The 19,505-nt window shown below is 37.8% G+C and overlaps 1 protein-coding gene across 1 annotated transcript in view; it reads left to right on the forward strand.

Moving 5' to 3' along the window:
• The first annotated feature begins 336 nt into the window (after positions 1 to 336).
• The window catches only part of LOC122560026 (V-set and transmembrane domain-containing protein 2-like protein), a 77,379-nt gene continuing 58,210 nt past the window's right edge, over positions 337 to 19,505 (forward strand). The window contains exon 1 of the mRNA XM_043710186.1: positions 337 to 604. Coding sequence (XP_043566121.1) covers positions 529 to 604 — 76 coding nt within the window. The 5' untranslated portion in view covers positions 337 to 528. The remainder of the gene's footprint in view (positions 605 to 19,505) is intronic.

Genomic DNA, 19,505 nt, shown 5'->3' on the forward strand with positions numbered 1-19,505 from the left:
CCGCCTATAACCAGTCTAGATTTTGATGCATTGATAAGGAAGATTATCTGAACCTAGGCAGGACAATTTCATATACAAATCCACACTCATTCAGGTCCACTCAAACCAGCAATTTCGACCATTCTAGACTAGCAATTGCCAGCATTGAATTGTCCAGGATGGAGTGTACGGCTTGTTGCATCTCAGAGTGATGTGACATAAAATGGGAGTTTATATTAGGAGGGGCTGCAACCTTCAGAAGTTTGGTTTTGTAAACATTGCCTCTTAAGTTACTCACAAAAAAAACAGGCTGACGTGGATACCTCCGCGCGGTGATGAGGCGCCCCCGTGCTTAGCACCGCTCTGTTCCGTGTGTCTCCTCCGCCCTGTGCTGAAGTACCGCAGAGGCAGCGGCTCCGAGAGATCAGCTTGGCTTCAGATCGCCTGAGCGATCGAGCTGGCTGAGCGGAGATTTCCTCAGGACCCGAGCGAGACCGGATTTCCAACACCCAGCCCGACTGATGTGAGACACACAGCGGTGCAGATAAGATGGGGATATTTGGAGTGACAGTGGGAGCTTTGCATTACCTGGGGCTCTATGTGCAACTCTGTGCTTCTTCACAAGGTGAGAATCAGCAGTTGGCTATTTCGATAGAGCAGGTTCAATGCGAGCGACCACGAAGGATACCTTTGCACTTAGAATCACCAGGCGCAGGCATCGGTCTTTCATAATATTCATTTGTCCACAACACGTAATGCAAATTGAAGTTTTGTCTGATAAATATGTTCATCAAGAATTGAAGCAAAATGTATGGTAGCATTTGAAGAATATTCCTGTACACGGTTTATTTATTTATTTATTTATTGATAGGAAGCAGTGTCTTCAGATTACAAGGCAGGTGAAAGTCTGGATTGAGGCTACAGTCCACAATTGACATGATCATATAATTGCTGCCTTCCATCAGACAGGAAACAGAGTAATAAAATCAAATGTTGGATTTTATTCAGGGTTAAAACTTCCTGCTGTCTTTCGGATTTTAGCACAGGCTGTGGTGAGAGTGCAAACTGTGGAATATCGATAATTATTAAACACCGTTCTTGGCATTATGATATGTGCTACCTCTATCCCGTCCTGTAGTTCTGTTGTACAAGGTATTTTGAAAAATGATTAATCCTTTTCAAATCAGCGAAGCATTTGGTACAATGTCTGAATAATACTACTTTCTGTAGTTTACAGTGAAATGCAAACTGGCTCACTACTTGTTTGCTGTTTTGCTTTTGTAATAATTAAAGTTTGGAATTATCAATTCAGTAAACACAGAGAACTCTATTTTGTCATTTTCTTAGAACAGATGAACATTACAATTATAAGTGATTAGTGTACAATAGGTGTGATTGTATTCCTTCCAGTCAGAACTGATATAATCAGAAAGTATCAGTTTGCTTATGATAGTATTTTCTTGAGATTGTTGTACACACTGTACAAACTCTTGTTTTTTTTAATATTTGGCTGAATTGTCCAACCTTTAACAGAGTTTAGATTTGCATTTTCTTTTCTGCTTTCATCACTGATTCTTTATTTTGAAAAGAAACTGTAACTACCTACAAGATCTTTCAGTTTGAATTATGAATTCTGAAGGTATTAACATCAATTGTACAATGCAGTACCGTGATATCCTTCAGTTGCCAATAGCTAGGACGATTAAACACTAAAGGTCAGAACTAATAGAAATAAGTTTGTAACATCCACAGATCTCAAATAAATGTAGTTCAGTTAGTTCAACATGTAACATTGGAAGTTTAATATAACAGACATGAGGATCTATTCACAACACTACCACAGCATATAATCATAGTTGTACTAAGGAAGGCTTTTAAGGGGGCAAATTGTCTTGCAATGTTGAAATTGTTTCAGCTGAATGTGGTGACTCATAACCAACAGCATTAAGAATAATATTGATATTTGTTTTGTAGCATTTTTGTGGATTTTTACTTACAATAAAATCTGTTTTTTGTTAGATAAGCTTTCAAAAGTAACAGTACAAAACTCTTCAGATTACTGCTAGGAATTTTTATGTTTATGGAATGACTATATAACAAAGAAACATCTGTTCAAAACTATTAGAATTAGCACAACGTAAGATAGTTTTCTTAGGTACATTGCGCTAAAAACTGGAACAGTCAACTGGAGCAAAGAACATCACTATCTGTGTTTAAGAGCTGTGTTATAATGACACTAATCTGTGCAATTGTATGAAAACATTTAAGTAAATTATAATGATTACAATTAAAGAATGCATTTGAAGTGAATGGTGAAGTCAAAGTAAAAAAAAGTCAAGCTTGTGTGCTAAGAATAAGTTAAACATGTTAATTTAGAATGATGAATAATTAAAAGCTTTTGGAGTGACAATAACATTTCAAAGCTCCATCAAAAATATACTAAGCTTCCTTTCCTCACTTCTCATACAATCAATGGCAATATTGTGATTAAAGAAATATCACATTTCACAATGGTCCTGACTACTTCTAGATCAGGGATGGCAGATGTAATGGTGAATCAGACAGATTTCCTTCATTCGAAAAAGACGGCAATTGTGAAACTGCATCTTCCCCTGCTCCCACATCTTGTACCCAAACATATGCTTTTTTTTTAAACCAAGCCTAACCATTATTCTGAAGGTTGCAAGAGTAGCTTGGTTTTGGAGCTATGTCCAGTATGCATCAAACTCAACTTGTTGGAATTGACTTCATTGAAGAGATTCAAACTAATTTTCCTCAAAGCTATAGTAAATAAAAATAACATCCATTTTGGACTCCCTATTGCCAAACAACTGATATTCCAAATTGTAGTGCCTATTTACAAAGCATTTTAAGTGTTGAAAATTAATATTTTTCCCAACATTTGATCATATACACATTGGCCAGAAGTAAAGACCCACTGCTTCATCCTGCAATGTTGTTGTACTAAGCTTTAAATTTTGGTTTTCACCAGTTTAGGTAAATTGGAAGATTACTTTACATTATCAAGTGTTAAAACTGATAAAACCTGCATAGCCCATTTTCCAAATTGAATAAAGCATAATTGAAACCCCTTCTCTTTTGCTTGTACAGCATATGATTTAAAGGAATATGAATCAGGTTAGGCTGAATACAACCCACAGCAGAAATTCGAGAAGATAAATGTGCCCAGAGCATTCTTTTAATTTGAGCGAAAGACCTTATTAGTAAGGGAAGTTCCAAACTAGTTATTAGACTTGGCCAGGGAGTGCTACTTGTTAACTTGTTTGTTACACTGATTGAATGATTTTCACAGAGTTCACATACATGTCACTCGTTACTTTGATTGCCCTAAAATATATTTTGAAATGGAAATTATGTATGTATTCCAGAATATTTTCGGAGAAGGATGCTTAATTTTAAAATAATACATTAGTTTAAAAACGTCATGATTTAAGCTACTTCATAAAATTGCAATATACAATTGAAAGCACCTATAACCATCTCATTTCTGATTTGCTTCTCCTTTAAATTATTTTTGGGATAGGAGGGAGACTGGTTACAGTGTTTAATGGCTAATTGAGTTTGTGTCCTGCTGCTAAAGGAAGAACAAATATCCAGGCAAAGAGAGAACAAATCTCAGAAGCTCAGAGAAATCCAAATTAGAAAGAGAATTTCAGCCCTTTGCATTGTACAGACATCTACTTCATTGTAAAATGTTTTTCTGTTTGTGACAATGGAAAAAACAAAGGGCTGGCATATGCATCTATACTTTCATGACACAAGACCTAACATCGTTTTCAAACAGAAATTGCTGGAGAATTTCAGCTGGTCTGGCAGCATCTGTTGAGAAACTCTGAAAAAAGGCCATTGGACTTGACATGTTAATGCTGCTTTTTCTCCCCACAGATGCTGCCAAACCTGCTGAGTTTCTCTAGCCAATTCAGTTTTGTTCCAGCATTCATAGTGCTTCATTGTGTTAACGTTTTGTAAAGCTTTGTGGTTTAAAATCATGTTGTTTCATTCTCCCCAGGTAAATCAGATGTCATTCCAAAGGTTTGCTTAAAAAATATTGCTGAAGAAAAATTGCTTAATGTCATATTTGAACAGATTTGTTTTCCATGTTGATCATTTTCTTATCCTTCCCCACTCACTCCCTCCATCTACATTGAAATAATTGCACGTTTAATGAAAGATCATTCAATGGTGTTGCTTCGCGCTTTTAAAAAGCTGGCATTAAACTGTTAGGACCAGTTGTGGTGTTGGAGATTGTAAATGTATTTACAATCAGCTAAATACTGTAAAGCTTTGTCAGTCTGTGGTAAGATGTATTTTTTGCTATTTGTAAATGATTTAAACAGAAAAAAATGGTTTGGTGTGGAAGGTATAAAGTAATGAATCTTTTCAGTAGACAAATTTTACTTACTCAAACTATGAAATATTACTGGAGCTGTAATGTTTAATTTGACAGCCTTTAATATAATGTTTATCAATAATACAGCCAATCTTAGACTGGAATATATCACTGGGCTGCCCACATGCCATGTGATAAATAGAATTGAAACAGATCAACATATCTACAGCGCAGGAATGTTGAGTCATAAGTCATAAAACGACAACAGGTTGTATTACAATTGTACCTTTTAATTCAATAAAACTTTCTAAAGTGGTTCACAGATACTGAGTAACAATAGAGTTAGGGTTGGTGACCCAAATAGTTATACATAAGGAAACTATTAGAAAATGGAAGAGAGCCAGCAAAGAAGAGGTTATAAAGGATATATAGCAGATTGTGGCATCAAGATTGCTGAATCTTCTGGCTGAGGTGCTAAGTAGTGTACTATTTGTGGAACAGTCCTACTGTTTATCTTTAAAAGAAACAATAAGATGGTGAATGATCTGAAATACTGTCATTATAGTTGTAAAGTAGAATTCAGGCAATGGTTGCAATTAACAAATAGAACTGAGAAATCATGGAATCCTATTTTCAAATTAGCATGCATTTGAAATTTATATTGTCATATAACAGAGAAAGTACCGTTTTAGATATTTCAAATACCCTTTATGAAAATCTATACCAAATAGAGAAAATTACATTCTGCTCTTTAATGATTATCAACTGAAAAAAAAATCATTGTAAATATTGATGTGGAATTCATTTCAGCATGGAAAAGCTTGTACACTGTGTTAATTTGGTTTCATTTAGTCCAAATCAGTTCTATTTACTGATTACTTTACACAGATTTATAAAACAATATGAATTACATGATGAGTAGTAGCTGTCACATGCCCTCAAATATCAATCCTTTTTATTTACAAGCTTCTGCACCTACTTGATGGAAGTTCTACTTAACCAGACTTCAAAGTCCACTTCGAAACAGAGAAAGGGAAAGTTATTATTCCATTTTATCCAGGCAGACTGTATGTCCTGTGCGTTTTTCATCTACATACTGATTTTGTCGAACTAATTCGAATAGTTCATTCACGTAGGTGACGTTGAGTATCTTAAAAGATCAACTAAAATGATTGGAGCAATCTCTTGTTAGGGCAACTGAATTAACCAATCATTCATAAATGTTCATAGGCACTGCTTCATTCTAATGTGCTGGGGGAAGACTTCTACTCTTGCTTTGCACAATATTATACATTCACAGATTAATTACCAAAGGAAATCTTTCTTAATCTATTGCATCAATCGTATCTTTATCTCTTACAATGACCAAAAACAGCTCTCCTAATAGGCAGAGACTACTTTTCTAATATTAAAATCTATCTGTATTGTCTTTTATTGTCTGAAGATGTGTCTGTAAACAAATGTATTCTTTTGAATTGAAATCTAGGTCACCGAAGCAAAGAAGCAGTGAAGTAACCCATTGTATCATCTAATTCCCATGTCCATCTGATATATTCAGCAACCAATTGAACTGTATGGCCTTTCCGTTCCTTAGTAGGCAGACAACCAGCACAAAACTTATGAATAATTAATAACTCATCAATGGCTCATCTACTGTGCTCCTTTAAAGCCTATTCAGGAAGGATAAATAATTAAATTTAGGGTGACTACCCTAATCCAAAATAGAGCTTGTTGCAATTTTTTTTCAAAAACATAATGTGTTTGAGTTCCATTCCCAAGCGTAAAGACATGGGAATGTGAAATAGATATGGTATAGCTATCACAGAGAGAGGAAAATAACCATAGTAAATAAATTAGTTAAAAGAAATAAATAGAGTTTTATGTTTCTAATTGCTTTACATCTTAGTATCAGGTCTGAGGTTTATAACCTCATAATAAAAGAAACATGAAAGCTGCTCGCACAACTTATTCAGAAGGATTAAATAAATCTCTATGCTTGTAAAAGCATTGAACAAAAACACATGCAAAATCATTTATAATAATTAATTTAGAAACAATGATTATAGATGAGTGCTGTAAGTATGTTACTTAATGGGAAACCGAAGGCTGCTGAAAAATTTATCATCATAAGCCAAAACTTAACAACTCATTTGCGCACACAAGTTATTAGGTCTCCTTTATGCAAGGAATGATCTTGTATTGAACAATTCCTATTGTGTATCCTCCTCTCCAGAGAAAGGGGCAATTGTATATAGCAACTATGAACCATCCATTCCTGTGTTAAGCACTATGTGGAGAAATTTGAGAAAAGTTTACATTCAAAAGGAACCATAAGTAAACCATTATTTATTGCGCATTGACATTTATCCATAAGCTTCTCAAAGATTGCAACATCATGTTTTCAGAATCTTTTAACTGCTTTAGGGTCAGTGAAAGGGAGCTGAAATTGATTTGAAATGTTCGTGTGGTTCTTTCACTCAACAACAGAAAGAAGCACAGAATGTTGTTTTGCACCTGAAAGTGGAAACAAGGCAAGAAGGGGAACTTAATTACAAAAGGGGTCAAAAATCAGGTTCCTTATGGCGGGATGAAAGTTTGCAATAATGTTATCAAACATTTTGAAGGTGAGTTACATGTCCTGACAGGAAGTCTTTTTGCTTGCATTTGTAAGTCATTTGCTCATTAAAAGGGCAGCTCGTCAGAATTGCATCCCCCTTCTAAATTAAATCTCCCTGAGTGAGCAAAACTTGTCCTTCACTTGTCTACTGCCTATAGCAAGTAACGTCACCATCATCCCAGAGGACTGCTCTTTTATGGAGAGTGGCAACAACTTAATCTGAGGGTCAACATGCTTCAGACAAGGGTCAAGGTTGAGAAGGTAGTACCTTTCTGATGATCTCAGATGGTGCCGGAATTGAACTTGCACTGTTGCCATCACTCTATTTTAAGAAAAGCTGCCCAGCCAGCTGAGCTAACTGATGCCATTATTCTGAATATAAGAGACTTGCAGCAGGCATGTTATTGATCTCACTAAACTTCTGTGTTAGTAACAGAGGGAATGTTCAGCTATGCTACTATTGATATTGGGTGGATGTAGCTTACATTGCATGGGGCACACAAAGATGGAGATAAAGAAGTTGGCACATAATGGGCACATGTAAAGGAGGCTGGCCAAGAGTGCTATTCTGTCTGGCTAAAGGTTAAAGACTGTGTGGCCAAGGATGGAAGGCCTCCCTCTGAAAAGTAGAAATGTCAGAAAATTTAGCTGTAGGGGTCTACTCTGAGAGACTGAGCGATGCTTCTGGCTTGTAAGGAATGAAAACCTGTCTGGATGCCTTTTAAATATGGGGATGAGATCTCTGTGAGAGAATGATCGGGGCACTGACTTCATGCTTGCCCATGTGCTTTTCATACGTGCATATGTAATGAACTAAGAATCACATAACTGGGCGAGGAAAACCAAGGTGCCTTCATGTGGATGTGACACAGCTACGGCTGCTACTGACCATATATTTCAGAATGGAAGATTCTGCTCAAAGATGCCAACTGTAGCTTTCAACAGGCACCATTCAACATGGAGAACTCAATGTGTACAATTAAAAACATGCTTCTAGTTAATTACTATTCAATATTTCTGATAAAATTTGGTCTTTTCCTATATCTTTGATACATATTTTCTTCAAGCATTCTTAAATATGACTATCTCAACTTCAATAGATTTTTATGGTAAATCATTCCATTTTCCACAAGTGCAATAAAATTATTTACACCCCTATGCTTCAGTAGTAAAAGCATCTATCAGTGAATATAATCTTCAGATACTTTCTAAACATTTCATCTGTTCGAACATTTTTAAGGAGATTCCTCCTTAACTTGTCTGCTGCAGTGAACACAGCTCTTCTGGTCACATCCTCATATCTTTGATACCTTATCTATAATGGAGCACACACAACCACTCAAAATATTCTGAGTTGTGGTCTGACCAATATTTTATTCTGATCTATCAGTACTTTCTTGAATTTGTATGTGCTGCTTTATATGTATAAAAAATATCTTTTTTGTGTGATATTTTCCATCTATTAAACCTATCATTCATACAGTGTGCTTTTTAAACAGGGTTATACTCTTCTGAGAGAAGTTAGATGGATTTGCCATCCTACCACAGCAACATAGTTGAAATCAAGGACAGTTACATTAATTTGGTTACCTTGTACTCTATATATTTTCTGGAGACAGATCAGCTGCCTTCCAGAAACAGGCAACACATCATTTAACCTATCATACTACCCTGATGGTAATTCCATGAACTCACTTGCTATCAACTATTATTACCCTTAGTAGGAAAAGGAGGTATTCTATAATAATACTTTGTAATTTGCAACTAATAAATGGTGAAGACATGAAAACAATTTGGCATCTTCAGAAATATTTATTTTACATTTCCTAAAACGCACCAGCTTTGGATAGAAATAATTCAATCCATTTCACTGACATGCAAATTTATGACTCCCTCTGTCTTATAATGAACATTTTGTTTATCCCTGGTCCAAACTGCAAATCTCCAGAAGTGACTTATTGACTTCCAATTCTTCAGTCCTAGGGGAACTGTCATGCAGATGCAGAAAAGACAACTAATTAATGTTGGAAATGTGATGGAACAGGTTGCCCACAAATCATTTGCTTTCTACCTTCATGAGAGAAAAAAAACACAATTACTTTGGAAGCTTTTTCTTGCTTCCCTTATCTTGGGATCAACTTACCGACATGTTGGAAAACCTCTTGCTATATTTATACTGACTCAATTGAATCATGTGATGATATAGTACAATTCTGTTTTCTGTCTGAATTCAATATTGATATCACTGCATTGTAATTCTACTCTAATGGATGTGTGTGCTCATCTTGGAGTATTACACCAGAATGTGAGGGACAAGCATTTTTATTTTCTGTGTTGAGATAAGCGATATAGTATACAAATCATAAGGCCATAAGTTGGTCAGGAATCTTGGTGCAGCATATTGAGTGCAGTGTATTGTCAGTTTCTGTTGGTAAACCCTGTTCTATTATTTATTTGTTGCTTAATCAGAGCAAAATAAAAATCCTTAGACTTTATGGTGCAAAGCCTTTGTTCATACTGAAAATATTTGCCATTTTGGTGACTTTTTCACAAAGCAAGCAGTTATATACTATTGCATGAAGTTCCTGTGTATAAAATATCTATTTCCAGTCTGAGGAAGACCAATTAATTTCAGTTCTGAACAAGTTATAACCAGTTTCTCTCATGCATAAATCTATTTTTACTGCAGGGTAATGTTTTAGACTAATATTATTAATATCAAGGGAATAAAAGAAAATCTTGAATAAAGTGACTAATGATTACTACATAATACAACTTAGATGAGGAGAAGTAGAATAATAAATGTAAAAATGGAGAGTATAGAAAGGGAAGTGGAAATGAATATAACAGGAAATGTCTAACATATCAGGGAGACATGTTTCTAATATCATGACAAGATGATTATGAATCAACAAATTTTTAAGTATGTGAATGGATTGAATAAGATAACCTTGAAATATTTAATGTGAAAAATACTAGAAAAGTAACCTTAGTATTAAGGCTGAATTATATCAAAATCTGGAAGAATTTGTATTGATCAATCTTAACATGACATGAATGAGAAGAGGCTGTTTGTTTATGGTTAAGTAATAACCTTACGACCAAGTGATATGGAACAAAACTGCTAGAAAGATACATTTGGGACTGATACTGAGAAGTACATTTTCATACAATCAGTGATAAATATGTGTAGCGACTTTCTAGATAGTATAATGGAGTGAAAACATTGAAATCAAGTTTGAAGTGGTTAGATACAGTGATGGAAGAATTGTAAGTTTCTTTAGAAGGATAAACTAAATGAGCTGAGGGTTCACATTGTCAGATTTCAAATTTGAGAGGAACCATAAAATCGAGTCTCGCTGAATATTTTTGGCCATTGTTCACTCCAGAGTTCAGATCACTTTGTGTCTTCATTCCTTCTTAGATCTATGATCATGTCCATTCCTAAAAGCTGACCAAAAACTCTATGTTCCTTCAATATGACTATGTGTACATACTCCAATCATTTCACCTACTACCGAGGTGCAGAGTGTGGGTTAGTTTTAGTTCTGGACAGGAGGTGACAAAGCTTGAAAGTTTCCAACTTGTCCTGTAGTGACACCCATTCCAGGAAGCTTCCTGGAAATGGGGTGGAGTGTTGCCCTGAGGCAGATAGAGAAGAGTGTAGGGCAATGGCACCATTTGTAATGGATCCATTGGGTAAGATCACGGTTTGCGTGTTATTGTGCAGCAGGTAGAGAATGGTGACAAATTTCTGCAGGCAGCTAAATTTGAGGAAAGCACTCCATAATCCCTCCCGGTTAACAGTTAAAGGGTTTTATGAGGTTCAAAAGGGTAATTTTGCTGTGAAGATCATGTTCACTTTGCCGCTTGATGCACAGAATCAGTCATGTGGTTCTATTAGTAGCCACTGGGAGGAGGTGACTGAGGAGAATTGACAACCCTTTCCTGTGCCAGACAGCAGGGAGATCTTCTGGAGTACCACAGTCAACTTCATCTCCTTTTTTGAAGATGATCAACATTGGTTATTTTGGAGGTCTGCTGGCATGCTCTTCTCCTTACAAATGAGAGAGACAAAGTCTCGTACTCTTGCATATTCGTAGATGCACAAAATCATTGCCTTTATGTGGATAGAGGTAAAGAGGTTAGAACATCTGAGATGCCATAATGGCTCAAATTTTGACCGTGTAATCATACAGTCACCGAAATGGCCCACTGCTGTAGTTATAGGTCCTTCTTTCATGATCAGCCTGGGCTTTCTCCTTGAGAACTCCTCTTTACAGTTTCATGTGGTCTTCTTCCTTCACTTGTGGCAAAGGTTTCTAAAACATGCAGTCTTTCATGTCCTTTCTCAGGGCATGGGAGTTCACTATATGGACAATCCATACTATTTTATAGAGCTTCCTTTAAAAACAAATTAACCAATTGTACGTGAGTTCTAATATTTAAACGATGATGTGAATCCACCCAGAAAGCTGTTTACATTTCTTTCATTTTCACCAGTACTTTTCCAATGTGAAACCTCATACTGTTAATACTTTAGAATTAAAGATATTAGTATGCTGTAGAAACACTGTGTGCTATATCTTATTTATGTTCAAAACCCTAGTCTTCAAGACTGTAGTAATAATGTGTCTTTGTGGCCAGTATTATCTCTGTTGTCTCTCCCAGTAGCAGTTGTTTGCACTTCTCAGCTTGACAAGATCAGTGGGTTTACTTTAGAAAGGCACTGGAGATATTTTGTCAGTCCAGTTCACTCAATTGCAAAGTATAATAAGCATTATTGCCAATCCTTTCTTCCCTAAATTCACTTACAAAGTTTTGGGTTTTTATTGCCTACAATCCTGAACATTGTATGCAATAGATCTGGTTTCTTACCAAGCTTTCATCTTTAGGACAGTCAATACGAATGTGTTAATTGGGATGAAATCTGACTGTCATTTAATTATTTTGTTTGGCAGCTGAAAATTGATTTATAGATCGTTTTACTTCTTATTCTAGGCATTCAAAGGTTTTGAGAAGATTGTGTTGAATAAACAGGATAGTGTTATCTATGCCTCTGGGTAATTATTCATATTTTATACAGGGGCAGGCAGGAGGTCAGGGGAAGGACAAGCTGTTGTGATACCAGGGTGAGATTTGCATTGTACAGTGCCTCAAGCAACATCACAGAAAGCGTGCACATAACAAGAAGGACTGGTGGAGTGGTGGGAGTGGAGGCATGAAGGGGAGAGCCACAGATATGGTCTATGTTAGAACCAGTTACCGCGGGAGACAGAGGATTGAGGTCCCGATTGAGAATTTAAGGAATTATGGAAGATGTTAAGGGGATCTCAAAGTCTCGATTATTCCCAATATCGTGCCTCCAAGGATTTAAATTTGATGATTAATTGAAAGAATGATGCAGGAGCGAGGGCTTCAAATTGCTTGGACTTGATACCAGTTCTGTGGCAGGAGGGACACATTCAAGGTTGACTGGTCCACCTGAATGGAGCTAGGATCAATACCCCTGCAGTTGGGTTAACTAGTGCTGTAGAGAAGGACTGAAACCAAATCAACAGGGTCTCAAGGGAGCAAATTGTAGCATTAAAAACTAGAAACAGAATGCTTAAGAACTGGGAGAGACGGCTAAAATGACCAAAGGGTCTGTTTCCTTGCTGTATATCTCTATGACTTTAATTTGGTGTGAGCATAGAAAATACGACGGCTACTATGTTAGACTGGGAGGGTATGGGTATAAGTGGACAAAATCTTCTCAGCAAAGTAGCTCAACTGCAGCAGTGAATAACTACACAGGAATATGGTGTACAGGGCAACCTCAGTTATCCAAATGACATGGGCGGGGAGTATTTTGTTCTGATAATCAGATAATCAAATGTTCAGACAATGCAATTTACCCAAGCATGGGGACCTTGAGATTGTGTTCGGATAATTCAAAATTCAGGCAAATCAGTTTCAGATGACTGAGGTTGTGAGAGCTGGGAAATGGTGCAGAGAAAGGAAGGATTGATGGTTTAAAATTCGTAGATGTGAGGTAGTCAGGAAAAATAGGGAACACAACTTTATGTTGCAGACTAGGATCCCCAATCACTGGATGAAATGTGGATTTGACCTGACACTTTGGTGAGAGCTGTAGCCCAATACAGTATTGATTTCCTTCTGCAAAAGTGGCCAATTAATAGCCAGAGGGTGTGCTCACTCTCTATTGAAAGTTGGTAAATGGGCTTCCAAGGCAAGGGAGTCAACAGAAGGTTGTCAAGCATTGACACTGAGAGAATTCCTCCAATGGAGGATCAGCAAAAGCAATAACTGTGGCCAGATAGCCAGGAATAATGGGTGGAGTGGGTTGCCCCTCATGGAATGAAATGCTTCTGCTTCTCTCACTGGACACAGTAATCTTGGGCTTTTGCCCGAAACGTTGATTTTGCCTGTCCTCGGATGCTGCCTGAATTGCTGTGCTCTTCCAGCACCACTAATCCAGAATCTGGTTTCCAGCATCTGCAGTCATTGTTTTTACCACAGTAATCTTTATTTGGCCTCAGTGTAGTCCTGCCTGCTGATAGCAAAATTCCCTTCTTTGAAAAAAGACCCTTTAGTTACCTCATTGCAATTAGTGATTCAAGTAAATCTTTTCTAACTTGTCATTCAGACAAAAACCCAGCTTCTTTGGAGTGGAAATGAGGAGGGAGAATACAAACTCATTTTAAAGTGGGCCCAATAACAGGGAGACCTAGAGGGCTTATGCACAGGTTTTTGAGAACAGCTGCCATCATTTTCAACTTGGGAACTCTATAGCCTTCTGGACTCGATGACAAGTTTGACGTTCTCCCATGTCCTTGCCCCAAACCCCACACAATAAGCCTTGTTATCACATAGTCTGCTATTACACACTGCCCATCATTTGGCTTCTAATTGTTTACTAATAGCTATTCGTTTTCCCAGGCTGATCGTTATCCACTCCTTTGTCTATCCAACTGTTCTTCTCCCTCTTTGGGCTCTATCTTCACCTATCATTTACTGTTTACCTGGGTCTCTGGATTAACAGTCCAGCAATAATACCTCTAGGCCACTGCCCTACCCCGCTTTGGTGTGAGAGTCCTTGTGTCAGATCACTCCGAAACCTGGACTGGTGAGAGAATTGAAAGCAGGAGGTGGATTGGAGGGCTAAGGTAACAGGGAAAAGGTCTTTGTAGAGGAGTGGTACTGGTGTGATTGCAGAGGCTTGTCAGGTAGGCCTCTTATTCCTGAGTTCAACAAATCCTCATTTTGAGGAGGCCGCTGGTTTCCCCATTGTTACAGAAAACCCAACCAGCAACTGTCAAATGTCAAACATGGGATGACAATGAGATTTGCTGCCTTATTCTCATGTCTAAAGTTACAGCTCTGATCCTTGGATCTTGGCTAGCCCCCCCAGTTTCAGTTAGAGCTGGAAAAATGTGGATTTGAATTGGGGAACAGATTCTTGACACGTTTTTGACTGGCTAATCCAATCCCCCTTGTAAACATTTCATCCCATTGAGTTCAAAAGCCAGGAGGTTTACATAAACCAATATAAACCAATGGTTTATCCCCAGACAGTGTATTATGTCCAATTCTCAGCATCACACTCCAGGAAAGATATAGAAATATACAATCCCAGGGACTTCAATGACAGGGATAAACCTAAGAAAGTAGATTTGTACTTAGATTTGAGAGGAGATTTAACAATGGTGTATAAAATCATGTAGGGTTCAGATGGAGTGAAAAAAACAAATTCCAAGGGCTGAGGGATTACTTACCATATAAGATGCCCATAAGATGCTGAAGGGACTTGGCAGGGTAGATGTGGAGAAGATGTTTCCTCGTGAGAGAATCTATAAGTCGAGATGGCTGATTAAACAAGTGAAGCAAAGTGCTTTCTTATGAAGGGTCACAAATCTTTGAAACTCTTTTTGATTGATTGATTGTTGTCACTTACTGAGATAATGTGAAAAGTGGTGTTTTGGGTGCTATGCAGGCAAAATGGATCAGAATAGCAGAACAGAGTGCAGAATAAGTGTTACAACCACAGATAAGGTGAGGTTTAAGAGAATGTTGTTGGTAATTCTGATAGAATTGAGGTTAAAAGAACAATTATAAAATATTGTAAGAATAAGATCTGCTATAGACAGCTTGTAAAATGTCACCAAGCTCATTTGAATTATCCTTGTAAAGGTGGTGAGAGCAGAGGCTATTTTTAAGCTAGAGGTGGTAGATCCTTGGTAGCCAAGGGGTACAGAGATTTCGAGGCTAGTGGGAATGTGAATTTGAGTTTGTAATCAGATCAGCCATGATATTATCAAATGGGGAAGCAGGCCTGAGAAGCTAAATATCCCACTTCTCCTCTTTGTTTGTATATAACCCATAGAGAACACAGAGTTAAGACGATTGGCAAATATACCAGAGGCCACATGAGGTGTTTTTAATGCAATAAATGATTGGAAGTTGGGATGCGTACCTGATGATAGGATAAACAGATTCAGTAGTAGCCTTCTAGAGGAGTTCAGATAAATATTGCAGGAATATGGAAGAAGAGTAGGGAAGTGGAACTAACTGGATTGTATATGAAGAGTCAGCATAGTACTGTACCCTGATTATACATCTCAAGATGGGTCCGTGATTTCAGCAAGCATTACTGATGATCACTTGACTATAATCGTATATTCAATGTTTTTGTTTTCTTATTCATCCACAGGGAAGTAGGTGTCACCTGCTAGGTCAGCATATAATTCCCATCCCTAATTATTTCCCAGTCTGGACTCAGGTGTCGGCCAGACTAGGTAAGGACAGCAGATTTCCTTCCCTAAAAGATATTAGTGAACCAGCTGTTGCATTGTCACGATTAGGCTAACGTCTTATTCTAGATTTTATTGAAATCAAATTTCACCAGGTACTACAGTAGGATTGAAACCCATGTCCCTAAAGTATTAGCCTGGACTTACTGGATTACTAGTCCAGTGACATTACCACTATTCCTGTTACTTCTGTTACCTGTTCTGGCTTTGCAGTATAAAATTGTAATTCCTTGATCACTTGGTGATCTCCACTTCCATGTTCTGGAAAATGCTGACTAAAGGTTGGTAAAATGTGGAGTGAAAGAAGAGTCCTGTTAGACTGTTGCTGCCTGATGTCAATGAACAATTGCACACTATCTTAATGATGCCAGCTATCAGTTGAAATTGGAGTTATTTCTTCTTGACTATTTCATCTTTATAACAATGAGTAAATCCTGGAACAAATGTGATTATTGTGGTGGGATATTCAGGCAATTAAGTAGCGAGAGCCTGTGGTGGGAAAAGGGTGTTAATTGGAAGCAAACTTTTCTATGTCCTATCAGTTCTGTGATTCTGTGAATTATTATTACTTCAGTTCTATTCAGGCCCCCCTCCCTCCATTCTTCTTCAGGAACATTAATTGATTCCATTACTGGCACTCACTTTGACTGGAGACATCGTCAATTCTGCTTCCAAATCCAAACCTTCACATGGGAGCCATTTCTGACAGTTCCCCTTCTTTCGTCAACTTCTTTGACACTATTTCCAGGTACAAGTTATCTATTAATATTTGTCATAAACTCCATCCAGTGCGTGACCACCTCGACTACACTTTCACATATGCCATCTCTGTGCCACCCTGGTCCATGCCAACTCCCTACACATTTGCAGAATGCGCCATAACTGCATTTTTACTTCCTTTCTTTTCCCTGACCAAGGCCCTAAACAGATTAAGCAACACTTTACGTCTTTCAATCTAATCTACATCTCTGCTCAGTTCACAAGTGTGATCCAAAGCTTTTAGTTGCTTGCTGTTTTAATTTACTACCTTGCTCTCATGATCACATTGCTATCCTCTGACTGCTAACATGCCTGGAGGAACAACACCCTATTCCTCTAATTCAGCACTTTGTAGCCTTCAGGACCTAACATTGAATTGAAACAACTTGAGACCATGAAGTCTGCTGTCCATTTTGGTTTTGAGTTTTGCCAAACTTTTCTCTTGTGTTCATTTTTTTGTTATAGTCTCATGTTAAGCTGTCCATTGTTCTGCCATTCACATTTACTGTGTTCCTGTCTCATTTTGTGGGGCTCAGGGGATTGGATGTGTTTCAAGACAGGTTGCTAATTTGTTACAAACCTGTTTTATGCTGGTGACATCAAATGTTCTACCGAGCATTAGATAATTCCCTAGAAGCCTGCCATTTGATATGAATGCTAATGCTGAGTAATTTATATTTAATACAACGACAAAGAAAAATAATGAAGTTGCTCCCTGTCCTTTATTTGTACGCAAGGAAGCACCACAAGGCAAAAATAAAATTTCTACTGACGGCTTGTACAGAATAAAATAAAGTGGTGTTCTCCCTTCCCATCTGTACTACATTAAACTGTATGTGTAAACAAGATGTTGTGGATTTCTTGGCAAGATTTTTCAGTGCTTAGGTGAGATGAAATAAACTGCTTGAAGTGATGTCTACCACATTTGCAAATACTAAAGGCTATCATGATCATGTTGGAGGACCACTTCTGTCACTCAGCTTATCAGTAGCACAGTGTGTGTCCTTGGGAAAAGCTTTCAGTAACTAAAAAAAACTGAGTTTCAGTACAAGCAGGCAATGTTCTTAGAATAAATATGTCTTGCGAATTAATTAGGGTTGAGTCAAATAGAAAACAGGTCTCGGCTCCACAGAATTTTAAAATATCTGATTCTGTCAGCTGTCTTGCTCACTGTTCCTGAATTTTCATCAGGAAATGAAGGCAGGATTTACCCATGTATCTAGAGGGGTAATTAGAGGCTATTCCCCCTTCCCTCAACTACACCAACACAGTGGGCAAGTTGCCCTGTTTCCTATTCTCACCCATGGGGGGGAGGCAGGTGACTGTAGAGGTGGCAAGGCAGTGGAGTTGGTCATCCATGGACCTTTTGCACCCAAGACTTAGTCAGATGACAAGCAGAGGGCTAGCTCTTCAGGGCTGTCTCACTCAATTATTTCCCCTTCTCCCCACATTTCTCACCACCTTCAGCAAGGAGAAAATCATGCCCCAAATATTTATTGACCAGAATTGCAACTAGCTGTTTTCCCCACAAATTTATGAACCGTCATTGCCCTTCTGTTCTACCCCGTCCCTTTTCAGGATGGAAAAACCACTTCCAGTCGGATGAAGAATTATAAATAGGCTACAAGGGAAGTTACTGTTGCAGTCATGAAGAATGCCTAGGGCATGTATACTCCCATGTGTTGCAAAAATGATGATGGGTTTAATGATTTGACAGCCGTGAACAATACAGGAATAATTCATTTTCATTGTGTGAAGCAATTCATCCTTTGTGTTTAATTGAATTACAATGGTAAAACTATCAACATTGCACAAATCACACCTATTAATTATACAACTGTATATTTATTTTTAATCAGTAAAACTGCATATATAACAAGACTTCTCTTGAACCTTAAGGGCAATTACTGAAAGTGCTGGAAATGCACAACAGATCAATCTGTATCTGAAGGAAAATTTTAATATCTCCAGAGACTAGAATCTGCAGTCCTTCAGTTGAACTTGTTATACCTTATCCCTTCATCCAGACCTCCTTCTTATTTTAATAACCCGCTGTGTCTTTCCAGAATTGTCTCCTTTTAGTTTAGAATTCCAGCATTTGCAGACTCAATTTTCCAAAAAAGAAGCTTCCAAAGATAAGGAATCACTTTTATTCGAAATTTATCTTTCTCAGTACCAGGCTGTACAATGTAAACTGTTGAATAAAGGAGAACAAAGAACAATACAGCACAGGAACAGGCCCTTCAGCTCTCCAAACCTGTGCCGACACATTTTTCCCTTCCATACTAAAACTGTTTTCACTTACAGGATCTGTGTCCCTCTATTCCCTCCCTATTCATGTATTCGTCCAGGTGTTTCTTGAATGCTGCTATTGTGTTGACAATTAACTGATGGAGTGGATGCGTGTTAGCAGGAATAACATGTACAGTAGCATGGTGGTTCAGTGGTTAGCACTGCTGTCTCACAGTACCAGGGACCTGGGTTTGATTCTACTTTCTGGTGACTATGCAAATTTCGCACAGGCATTCTCCCGTGTCTACGTGGAGATGCTTCTGGATGCTCCGGTTTCCTCCCACAGTCCAAAGATGTGCAAGTTAGTTGGATTGGCCATGCTAAATTGCCCCATTGTGTCGAGGGATATATTGGATAGGTGGATTAGCCTTGGGAATTGCAGGATTACAGGGATAGGGTAGTGGGGGTGAGTCTGGGTGGGATACTCTTTAGAGGGTCAGTGTGGACCAGTTGGACCAAATGGCCTGTTTCTGCACTGTATGGATTCCAATAACATCCTTTAAATGAATGCTGCTTTGAAGCACAGTCTGTATTAAATGAGATTATTGTTAGAGATAATATTTACTACCGCATTTCTTATAAAACCAAAATATTGTATTTGTATAATTTCTAGTGTCTCTAATATTTCAAGGTATGTTGTGCTTCAGTACAGCTCCAATAGCAAAACTTTTCTGTAGAGCTCCTCTGATAAATC

This window comes from Chiloscyllium plagiosum, chromosome 20, assembly GCF_004010195.1.
Source record: "Chiloscyllium plagiosum isolate BGI_BamShark_2017 chromosome 20, ASM401019v2, whole genome shotgun sequence".
Lineage (NCBI taxonomy): Eukaryota > Metazoa > Chordata > Chondrichthyes > Orectolobiformes > Hemiscylliidae > Chiloscyllium > Chiloscyllium plagiosum.